The following is a 10,722-nucleotide window of genomic DNA, read 5'->3' on the forward strand; positions in this document are numbered from 1 at the left end:
TTGTTTTGGTTTGATTTGAAAAACTCAATTACATCAAAAAAATGTCCAAAATACTAATGGAACAGTCGCTTCAGTTTTCTTAAGGGAAAATTGTCTTCCGTGATGCCATGAATAGTAATATTCTTCCTCTCCAATGTCAGTTTCGTCGAAACCTTTTCCTGCCTGTCACAAGCTGTTCAACGAAATACCATTTTGCTCTTACTCATAGTTTCAATTTAATAAGCGATTTTCGATTTAAATAATTAGTAAACTTGTCCACAATGAAGAAGATAAGATTGACAATGACATAAAACCATCACAACATAAAAAACAAATGGTGGACATCTACCTTTGATTTTCGAGTTGGTCCACCGAAAGCAAACCGGGATCGGGTCTGCAATGGAGAGGATGAGTTAAAGTTGTCCATCATGAAACAACCATGAAGAAGACAAGATTGACAATGGATTGCATAAAAACATAACAACATGAAAGAGTGGTGGACATGTAGTGGTGGACATGTACCTTTGATTCTCCATTTGGTCCACCGAAGGCAACACGTGATCGGACCTGCAATAGAGAGGATGATTTAAACTTGTCCACCATGAAGAAGACAAGATTGACAATGAATGACATAAAAAAAACCACAATATGAAAAACAAATGGTGGGCATCTACCTTTGATTCTCGATTTGGTCTACCGGAGGCAATCCGGGATCGGACCTGCAATAGAGAGTATGAGTTAAACGTGTCCACCATGAAGAAGACAAAATTGACATTGGGTGGACATATACCTTTGGTTATGTATTTGGTCCACCGACAAAATTATCAGATAATAAGGTAAGGCTAATTTGGTCATATTACATCTCTTCTCATGTGTAAAAATGGCATTTCGTAGAAGACAAAATGAAATTGGCATTTTAGACAAGATTTTGGGGAATAATGACATTCCTCGCTAATATCCTTTTTTTAATGCTACACTTGAATTTTTATCATGTTAGACTTATAGTTAGTGACCGGTAACCACTTTACAAAGTGGTACAAAGCTGATGTAGAGTTTTAAAATTTATCAATTACAAAAGTGTTATTCTCAGTTTTTTATACAGTTTTGAAATATAACTCTTTTTTACAGTTTTGAACTATCTTGTAACAACTTTTCTGTACAGTATACAAGTTTTATTCTCAGTTTTTTTGGAAGGTTGATTTTTAGACTTTAATTAATTAATTTGTATGTTGTAAAAACAAGTCATCGAAGTTCGAAATATCACGTTATCAAAACGCATCTTATAACTGGGCAACTTGCTTCTTCTGTCATATTAAAATAGTGTTATCTTTAAGCCTTTTTGGCTTTAGAAAATGCCAAACCAACGACAAAGTCAAGATCGTGTATGGATGGTCTTATTAAATAACCTTTTTCGTCCCAAAACGTTCATCAAATTCAAGATCCTCTCAAACTCAGTAGCAAGCAACAATGGAGAAGCCAAAGTTCAAGACTGTCCAAGAAGTGGTTGCAGCCGGCGTAGGACTACCGGATAGATATCTCCAGGCATCCACCGGCGACGAGGAAAGTCAACCTCTTAACGGTCCGGTTCCGGAGATGGATATTCCAGCCATCGATCTAAGTCTTCTCCTCTCTGCTTCTGAAGACGGTCGAGAAGAGTTGACTAAGCTTCACTCGGCACTCTCTACATGGGGCGTTGTTCAGGTCTGACCCTTCTTGGTGATGATGATGATATCAGAGTCATGAAATTTTATTGAAGTTCTTGTGAAATAATGGAGTTTGATTTATTATGGATACATATAGGTGATGAATCATGGAATTACAGAAGCGTTTCTTGACAAGATTTACAAGCTAACCAAAGAGTTCTTTGCGCTTCCGACAGAACAGAAACAGAAGTGCGCCAGAGACATTGGTAGTATGCAAGGATATGGAAACGACATGATTCTGTGGGAGGATCAAGTTCTTGATTGGATTGACCGTTTGTATATCACTACCTACCCTGAAGATCAGAGAAAACTAAAGTTCTGGCCTGAACTCCCAATCGGATTCAGGTAAAGTCATATAATACGTTACTGTTTTAACAGTTCGTCAATGTTTTGACAATCTTATCTTCAGGGAAACTTTAGATGAATACACAATGAAGCAACGGGTAGTGGTTGAGAAGTTCTTCAAGGCCATGGCTAGATCGTTGGGATTAGAAGAGAATAGCTTTCTAGACATGTATGGAGAAAGTGCAACGATGGATACAAGATTCAACTTGTATCCTCCATGTCCGAGACCGGACAAGGTTATTGGGGTTAAACCGCATGCTGATGGCTCGGCTTTTACTCTTCTCTTACCAGACAAAGATGTCGAAGGGCTTCAGTTCCTCAAAGATGGCAAGTGGTATAAAGCTCCTATAGTTAATGACACAATTCTTATCAATGTTGGAGATCAGATGGAGGTAATCAATCATGTATAGATATATGCATATGATTTTTGAAACATTGATTGGTGTAATTTTGACATAATCTCTCTCTCTCTCTGTCTCTCTCTTGTGTGTGTGTTCAGATAATGAGCAATGGGATCTACAAGAGCCCGGTTCATAGGGTGGTGACTAACAAAGAAAAGGAAAGGGTATCTGTGGCAACGTTTTGTGTACCGGGTGAAGAAAAAGAGATTCAGCCTGTAGAAGGGCTTGTGTCTGAGGCAAGACCAAGATTGTATAAAACAGTTAAGAAGTACGTGGAGCTCTACTTCCAGTACTATCAACAGGGTCGAAGACCAATGGAAGCTGCGTTGATCTGAAACTACTTTTCAAATGGTCTCTTTCGTTTCATAATCGAATTTGTTGCTTTGTTTTGTTAGAATATGTAAGGCTGCGTTGTGTCTCTGTTGCATTTCTAAAACAATAGAGAGTCAAAAGTGGATTTTCCCGTATCAACTGCTACTTGAAAACACATTAACACTAAAACAGAGTTAACACTAAGAGGCTAATTGGTCCATTTACATCCCATGAGAACTCTGAGACCCAACTGGGGAAGAAAACCATTAAAGAGCACACCAGAGAGAATCCTTCTGACTTGTCTATGAGAAAATCAAGAAGCATGTGGAGCTCTACTATAATTATTATCAATAGGGTCGAAGACATATCGAAGCTGCAATCATCTGTAAATACTTTTCAAGATTCTTTTTGGTTCACAGATAAAAAATACTTAACTATCTGTGAGGCTGCATTGTGCTGCGTTGCAGATCACAAAGGTCCGAAGTTTATATTTCCAAAACACATAAAGATCTCATTATCAAAAGAAAAACAAAATCCTATAGAATAGACTTATTATTGTCACACTCTATAATAACTAATAGAGTTTTAAAACTTAGTGAAATTCTAAGAATCAAGAAGAATCTAAATAATCAAAACATCTTGTAGATAGGCTTCATATTAGTAGGATAGTACAACCCAAAGTTCTGTTCAGTGCCTTCTGGTTTCTGATTCTCGTTAAACGTCGCGAATAAATACCCTTCAATGCTACTGTTTGGCCTCTTGGGCGTCCCTGCACCACTTTCAACATGTTTGACAAAGTTTCTGTTGTATGTAGAAGCGATGTAACGCGTTGTCATCTCCCCGTTACCGTGGGAAGGCCATCCGGTCTCGGACACCACCATAGGTAAATCCATCACTCCCTCCTTCTTCATTGCCCACACGAAAGCGTCGAAGATGGCATCAAACAGGTTTGTATATTTCATTAGCCCGTCCTGGAAAGCGACATGTTTATTGTTGAAGATGGCGTAGTCGAGCTTGATGTTGATGGGATCGGACACGTAAGCGAAGTAAGGGTAGATGTTGACGAAGATAGGCGTGTTGGTTTGAGACAAGAACTTGAGCACAGGAACTAGTTGTTCACGAGCTTGGGGAGAGAAGGATCCAGCGGAAGGTGGGTAAGATTGCTCGAGGTTAGACATAGCCACTACGGTGCTTATAGAGATGGGTAAGTGTTAGTGATATGACAGAGATATGCAAGATATGATTGAGATATGCAATCAAGACACAATATTTGATTGAATAGCTTTATGAATGTTCTGTAATTAGATTAACCTAGAGTATCCTCTTCTAGCAGTCTTGTATATATATGTCTGTACAAACTCTATGAATAACACACAACACATATTCTCTACAGTAAGTTCCTGGACTTGAGAAGGCTGGTGAGAGACTGCACAACGGGAAACACGTGAGGACCGATTGGTCCCGGGATGACTTCGTTACCGATGGTGATGACCGTGATGTTTACGTCGGCTAAGTAAGGCTCGATGTTGGTGGAGAACCAGTTCTTAACAGCATCTTCGCTCTCGGCAAGAGCAGCGCGATCTTGGTCCTTAACACCTACGATGACTTGAATATCACGGTGGCCACGTAAGGCGTTCAGAACCTCAGTGTTGGGGTCGGAGATTCGGATTTTGGTAATCCCTAATGACTTGTAAAAGCTGATAACATTGGGTGGAGATGGGAGGTTGTTTTTTTTTTACTTTAGTTAATTCATTAATATGTTGTAAAAACAAGGGGGTCATCGAAGTTCGAAATATAACGTTATCAAAAGGCATCTTTATAACTGGGCAACTTGCTTCTTCTGCAATTAAAATAGTGTTATCTCTAAGCTTTTGGCTTTAGAATATGCCAAACCAACTACAAAGTCAAGATCGTGTATGGATGGTCATATTAAATAACCTCTTTCGTCCCAAAACGGTTCATCAAATTCAAGATCCTCTCAAACTCAGTAGCAAGCAACAATGGAGAAGCCAAAGTTCAAGACTGTCCAAGAAGTGGTTGCAGCCGGTGAGGGACTACCGGATAGGTATCTCCAGGCATCCACCGGCGACGAGGAAATTCAACCTCTTAACGGTCCGGTTCCGGAGATGGATATTCCAGCCATCGATCTAAGTCTTCTCCTCTCTGCTTCCGAAGACGGTCGAGAAGAGTTGACTAAGCTTCACTCGGCACTCTCTCATGGGGCGTTGTTCAGGTTTGACCCTTCTTGGTGGTGATGATATGATGATCAGAGTCATGAAATTTTATTGAATTTCTTGTGAAATAATGAAGTTTGACTTATTATGGATACAGGTGATGAATCATGGAATTACAGAAGCGTTTCTTGACAAGATTTACAAGCTAACCAAAGAGTTCTTTGCGCTTCCGACAGAACAGAAACAGAAGTGCGCCAGAGACATTGGTAGTATGCAAGGATATGGAAACGACATGATTCTGTGGGAGGATCAAGTTCTTGATTGGATTGACCGTTTGTTTATCACTACTTACCCTGAAGATCAGAGAAAACTAAAGTTCTGGCCTGAACTCCCAATTGGATTCAGGTAAGTCATATAATACCTTACTGTTTCAACAGTTCGTCAATATTTTGACAATCTTATCTTCAGGGAAACTTTAATTGAATACACAATGAAGCAACGGGTATTGGTTGAGCAGTTCTTCAAGGCCATGGCTAGATCGTTGGAATTAGAAGAGAACAGCTTTCTAGACATGTATGGAGAAAGTGCTACGATGGATACAAGATTCAACATGTATCCTCCATGTCCGAGACCAGACAAGGTGATTGGGGCTAAACCGCATGCTGATGGCTCGGCTTTTACTCTTCTCTTACCGGACAAAGATGTCGAAGGGCTTCAGTTCCTCAAAGATGGCAAGTGGTATAAAGCTCCTATAGTTAATGACACAATTCTTATCAATGTTGGAGATCAGATGGAGGTAATCAATCATGTATAGATATATGCATATGATTTTTGAAACATTGATTGGTGTAATTTTGACATAATCTCTCTCTGTCTCTCTCTTGTGTGTGTGTTCAGATAATGAGCAATGGGATCTACAAGAGCCCGGTTCATAGGGTGGTGACTAACAGAGAAAAGGAAAGGATATCTGTGGCAACGTTTTGTGTACCGGGTGAAGAAAAAGAGATTCAGCCTGTAGAAGGGCTTGTGTCTGAGGCAAGACCAAGATTGTATAAAACAGTTAAGAAGTACGTGGAGCTCTACTTCCAGTACTATCAACAGGGTCGAAGACCAATGGAAGCTGCGTTGATCTGAAAATACTTTTTAAAATGGTCTCTTTCGTTTCATAATCGAATTTGTTGCTTTGTTTGTTACAACATGTAAGGCTGCATTGTGTTCTGTTGCAATTCTAAAACAATAAAGAGAGAGTCTAAAGTGGACTTTCCCATATGGCCATATCAACTGCTACTTGAAAACACTAAAACAGAGTTAACACTAAGAGGCTAATTTGTCCAGTTACATCCCATGAGAACTCTGAGACCCAACTTGGGAAGAAAACCATACAAGAGCACACCAGAGAGAAATCTCCTGACTTGTCTATGAGATGATTAAGAAACATGTGGAGCTCTACTATAATTATTATCAATAGAGTCGAAGACAGATCGAATCTGCATTAATCTGTAAATACTTTTCAAGATTCTTTTTGGTTCACAGATAAAAATATTTAACTATCTGTGAGGCTGCATTGTGCTGCGTTGCAACTCTGAGAATATCAATTATCCCAAAGGTCCGAAGTTTATATTTCCAAAACACATAAAGATCTCATTATCAAAAGAAAAACAAAATCCTATAGAATAGACTTATTATTGTCACACTCTATAACAACTAATAGAGCGTTAAAACTTAGTGAAATTCTAAGAATCAAGAAGAATCTAAATAATCAAAACATCTTGTAGATAGGCTTCATATTAGTAGGATAGTACAACCCAAAGTTCTGTTCAGTGCCTTCTGGTTTAACGTCGCGAATAAATACCCTTCAATGCTATTGTTTGGCCTCTTGGGCGTCCCTGCACCACTTTCAATATGTTTCACAAAGTTTCTGTTGTATGTAGAAGCGATGTAACGCGTTGTCATCTCTCCGTTACCGTGGGAAGGCCATCCGGTCTCGGACACCACCATAGGTAAATCCATCACTCCCTCTTTCTCCATTGCCCACACGAAAGCGTCGAAAATAGCATCAAAGAGGTTTGTATACTTCATTAGCCCGTCCTGGAAAGCGACATGTTTATTGTTGAAGATGGCGTAGTCGAGCTTGATGTTGATGGGATCGGACACGTAAGCGAAGTAAGGGTAGATGTTGACAAAGATAGGCGTGTTGGTTTGAGACAAGAACTTGAGCACATGAACTAGTTGTTCACGAGCTTGGGGAGAGAACGATCCAGCCGAAGGTGGGTAAGATTGCTCGAGGTTAGACATAGCTACTACGGTGCTAATCGAGATGGATAGGTTCCTCGACTTGACAAGGCTGGTGAGAGACGGCACGACGGGAAGCACGTGAGGACCGATTGGTCCCGGGATGACTTCGTTACCGACGGTGATGACCGTGATGTTTACGTCGGCTAAGTAAGGCTCGATGTTGGTGGAGAACCAGTTCTTAACAGCATCTTCGCTCTCGGCAAGGGCAGCGAGATCTTGGTCCTTAACACCTACCATGACTTGAATATCACGGTGGCCACGTAAGGCGTTAAGAACCTCAGTGTTGGGGTCGAAGATTCGGATTTTGGTAATCCCTAAGGACTTGTAAAAACTTATAACTTTGGGTGGAGATGGGAGGACCGAGTAGGCCGTAGTTTAAGCCGACGTTTTTTTCTACCACGATTACGGGGGAATTGTCTTCTTTCTTGTAGTAATAGTAGTTGATCAGAATTGCCGTAACAGCGACCAAAAAGAAGACGAGTGTTTTGTTACAGTTCATGATGAAACTAGGTGCCTGCACTAATACCCTTGAAACTCGGGACCATCTCTTCTTCACTTGCAGTTTTACATCAGGTATATGGACAAACATTGCCAAAAAGATCTTTGCAGTACGTTTCTCTTTGGATTGGCAAGCTTTGATAACCACACTATTGGGCTCTTGGAAAGATCGAGTGGAAAGTTTTACAGTCCGCTATGTTTTTCAAGCCACGGTACATGCTCTATGGCGAGAGCGAAACCAGAGGCGAATGGAGAACATCCGACCACTGCAGAGCAGTTGATCAAATATATCGACAAACAAGTGAGGGACCGGCTCCTCTCGATAGCAAAGAGTGATGACCGCCGACCGATAGGATACTGCTCTTCAGTTTTGACTAGCCTCTAGATATTAATTCTCAAGACTCTTTAAGTCTGTAGTTTAAAGTTTTGATTTCTCTCACTTTTAACAAACATGTTGCACTAGTTGTACAGACGCTATTTTTCTTTGAATCAAATTTAACATTTTATTCAAAAAAAAAAAAAACTAGGTGCCTGGAAAATCAGAAGAGCTAGATAGAGTTAATATTAATTAGATTATTATGTATCGATGGAACATAAAAACAGTTTTCGTAAGGATTTTATTATGTATATAGAGAGATATCACAACAGGATCTTACTTTGTGTGAACGATGAAGACGAAGGAAGCGAATGTGATGAGAGATTTCACAAAAGGCTTTTGTTTGGTTTCTTTTTTACATTGTAACAAGTATATACAGTATAAGAGTATTTTCCTATTCTTAATACGACTAGGGGTTATACCGGGCTACGCCCGGTTTATGTTTTTCAATTGAATTTTTAAATTATTTAATATAGACATCTTTTGGTTTACCTTTTTAAAAAGAAAAGTAAAAAGAGTGTAGAAATAGATTTTTCATTTTAGATACGAATTAAAAGTATATGATAACTAACTCAATAACATAATACTTTTCCATACCCATAATAAGAATATTAGTTAGTTTAAAATTACCAGATTTCGTAATAATTTGAACTTAAAAGTCGAAATCATATATTTATATTATATATAATGTAATGTGAATCTCCAAGAAAAATCGACAGTCTAGTAATATAACATATTTTCCCATCAATAGGCTAAGAATCTTGATTTTTAGTTTAGTGAATAAAAGCATAGGACATCTGTTAGCCTTCTAATAATCTTTGATTGTTTGATTGTTTGATTGTTTAGTGAACCACCATATAGACGAACGACTAATAAAGCTGGTCACTGAACAAAATATACAATTCACACCTTTTTCACCACCAGTGCGGCTATGTAATTATATATACATGTTTTGCAATTCACAAATTACTTAGATCCGAACAATAATGTACATACCCTATTATATTAGCAACATCAATTTAAAGTGGAAAGGTTAAAAATTACACTCCATCAAGATTCTTGTTGCATATTTGATATTAAAAACAAAAAAATACACGGTTCCATTATTTTCTAAATAATCAACAGAAAAATTATAGTCCATCAAGATTTTCCTTGCATATTTGAGTACAAAATCGAATTAACTACCTGAAAACATAAGACGAATGCAAATTTTTAATCATCTAAAACCATGAGATGAGTGCATAATCGAATTGGAGCATGTGGGTTGATGCCTCTTGAGGTTTGAGGGTTTCTATGTTCCAAACCCTTCTTCTAATTCTACATCTGTTTTTATTTCCTTCACTTAATCTTCTCTGTGCCGTACATCCAATCAATTTTCTACATTAATTACTTCAAATAAGAATAGATAGTCCAATACATAAACCTGTTAAGATTGATGTAAAATCACTTATGAACTGTATCCAATTGCTGACATACGAGAAATGAATCGTGAATTGCAAAGTGACGACTCAGTTTGTTTACTACACGTTGTGGTACACTTTCTTGCGACGGATACATCCCGTGACAGGATTCCCGTCAATCCGTATACTTAGACGAACTTTTCCTCAGCTGCTATTGTAAGCTTCCAAATCTAGAGACAACAACAAAGCTTCCAAATCTAGAGACAACAACAAAGCGAAGTAAGAAGAATGTACAGTAATTCTAGAACTCTACCTTCGTTTGGTTTTGTCTTGATTCATGTTGTAACATAGCATCAACGACTCTTTGTCTGGCAACTAATAGTTTTCACACATCCTCAACGTCTCTGTGTACTAAAACATAACAGATAAAGCAAACTAAATTAAAAACCCAATCACATACATCTTTTCCATATTGTTCTTTCATCCTCGTTAAAAGAAAACCTAACTGAGCTTGGAATATGAAACACTAATCCAACGCTCGATCAACGGATTTCTACATCTTCCAACGTAGAGTATGTCTGAGGTTCCTCCTGGTTATTGCTATATCTTTAAATCCAGCGAAAACATAAGAAATTGGATGTGTCAATTTAGATCGTAGATTTATGGAAGTTAAAAGTTTTTGCTGAAGAATGAAATTAACATAGGAGGTAGAATTTTACCTTTGTTTGAAAAGTGGATGTGAGATCCCTTTGGAGAATGTTAAGAAGGATTTAAATCTGTGGCCTGCAATCGCTTCACATTCTTATTCATAAACCCTCAATCTGTATCGATGTATCTGCAATCATTATAAATTTGGTTTATAGGGAAGAGGAGAAGGAAGTACAACAGTTTCTTAGCTAACTAAATGCAACTCGAAGGCATCATCTCCTAACGTCAATTTAGGTTTAACACATGTAGGCTAAGTAGGCTGACATGGCATCGTAAGGGAGTGTTTTAGAAAAGCTGAGGTGGACATTGTTAGAGGGTTCAAATTGTCCCTTTTATTAGTAGTAATTTCCTTTTCCTTTGATTAGATAAAAACTAATGTATAATTAACATATATCTTAGCCCAATAATTATTTTTGTTCTTTTCCGTAACGTGTGTAGACAGATATAAATGTATATATTGTGATAAATTCCCTGTTTTATTAATATCATTAAAATTGTAAATTTGCATTATTTAGCTAAATATTGTAGTTT

General features: G+C 38.2%; 2 protein-coding genes, 1 long non-coding RNA gene and 3 pseudogenes across 6 annotated transcripts; 2 read left to right on the plus strand and 4 right to left on the minus strand.

Annotated features, from left to right (window-relative positions):
- The first annotated feature begins 1,241 nt into the window (after nucleotides 1-1,241).
- On the plus strand, nucleotides 1,242-2,899 carry LOC109124583 (protein LATERAL BRANCHING OXIDOREDUCTASE 1). 2 transcript variants are annotated; one of them, XM_010456041.3, is made up of 4 exons: nucleotides 1,242-1,680; nucleotides 1,780-2,027; nucleotides 2,092-2,419; nucleotides 2,527-2,899. In XM_010456041.3, the coding sequence occupies exons 1-4, from the start codon at nucleotides 1,447-1,449 to the stop codon at nucleotides 2,761-2,763; spliced, it is 1,047 nt and encodes a 348-aa protein (XP_010454343.1). In that variant the 5' UTR covers nucleotides 1,242-1,446; the 3' UTR covers nucleotides 2,764-2,899. The 2 variants fall into 2 exon arrangements, with proteins under 2 accessions (XP_010454343.1, XP_010454345.1); XM_010456043.3 differs by having other exon boundaries at nucleotides 1,294-1,680; nucleotides 1,864-2,027.
- Nucleotides 2,900-3,224: 325 nt separating this feature from the next.
- LOC109128340 (putative glucan endo-1,3-beta-glucosidase BG4 pseudogene) lies at nucleotides 3,225-4,049 on the minus strand (annotated as a pseudogene). The gene has a single exon (XR_015578583.1). The product of XR_015578583.1 is annotated as a putative glucan endo-1,3-beta-glucosidase BG4 pseudogene (transcript).
- A 78-nt stretch (nucleotides 4,050-4,127) lies between these two features.
- LOC109128341 (putative glucan endo-1,3-beta-glucosidase BG4 pseudogene) lies at nucleotides 4,128-4,554 on the minus strand (annotated as a pseudogene).
- A 10-nt stretch (nucleotides 4,555-4,564) lies between these two features.
- Nucleotides 4,565-6,189, plus strand: LOC147929309 (protein LATERAL BRANCHING OXIDOREDUCTASE 1-like). Of its 2 annotated transcripts, XM_087482411.1 has the most exons (4): nucleotides 4,565-4,973; nucleotides 5,072-5,319; nucleotides 5,383-5,710; nucleotides 5,812-6,189. In XM_087482411.1, exons 2-4 carry the CDS (start codon nucleotides 5,075-5,077, stop codon nucleotides 6,046-6,048), a joined length of 810 nt encoding a protein of 269 aa, XP_087338537.1. In that variant the 5' UTR covers nucleotides 4,565-4,973; nucleotides 5,072-5,074; the 3' UTR covers nucleotides 6,049-6,189. The 2 variants fall into 2 exon arrangements, with proteins under 2 accessions (XP_087338537.1, XP_087338538.1); XM_087482412.1 differs by lacking the exon at nucleotides 4,565-4,973 and having other exon boundaries at nucleotides 5,189-5,319; nucleotides 5,432-5,710.
- Nucleotides 6,190-6,578: 389 nt separating this feature from the next.
- Nucleotides 6,579-8,198, minus strand: LOC104738065 (putative glucan endo-1,3-beta-glucosidase BG4 pseudogene; annotated as a pseudogene).
- A 1,245-nt stretch (nucleotides 8,199-9,443) lies between these two features.
- LOC147929310 (uncharacterized) lies at nucleotides 9,444-10,402 on the minus strand. Its single transcript, XR_015578955.1, has 4 exons — nucleotides 10,203-10,402; nucleotides 9,990-10,089; nucleotides 9,797-9,894; nucleotides 9,444-9,713 (listed from the first exon to the last, which is right to left on the minus strand). It is a non-coding gene; the product is annotated as an uncharacterized LOC147929310 (long non-coding RNA).
- Nucleotides 10,403-10,722: the final 320 nt, after the last annotated feature.

Source organism: Camelina sativa, chromosome 13, assembly GCF_030686135.1.
Source record: "Camelina sativa cultivar CO46 ecotype springtype chromosome 13, ASM3068613v1".
Taxonomy (NCBI): domain Eukaryota; kingdom Viridiplantae; phylum Streptophyta; class Magnoliopsida; order Brassicales; family Brassicaceae; genus Camelina; species Camelina sativa.

Excerpts from the sequence above, each read along its gene's own strand:
- LOC109124583 (XM_010456041.3), top strand. The coding sequence starts at position 1,447 with ATGGAGAAGCCAAAGTTCAAGACTGTCCAAGAAGTGGTTGCAGCCGGC. Across the intron at positions 1,681-1,779 it reads CTACATGGGGCGTTGTTCAG|GTGATGAATCATGGAATTAC; the intron begins GTCTGACCCTTC and ends GGATACATATAG. Across the intron at positions 2,028-2,091 it reads GAACTCCCAATCGGATTCAG|GGAAACTTTAGATGAATACA; the intron begins GTAAAGTCATAT and ends TCTTATCTTCAG.
- LOC147929309 (XM_087482411.1), top strand. The coding sequence starts at position 5,075 with ATGAATCATGGAATTACAGAAGCGTTTCTTGACAAGATTTACAAGCTA. Across the intron at positions 5,320-5,382 it reads GAACTCCCAATTGGATTCAG|GGAAACTTTAATTGAATACA; the intron begins GTAAGTCATATA and ends TCTTATCTTCAG. Across the intron at positions 5,711-5,811 it reads ATGTTGGAGATCAGATGGAG|ATAATGAGCAATGGGATCTA; the intron begins GTAATCAATCAT and ends GTGTGTGTTCAG.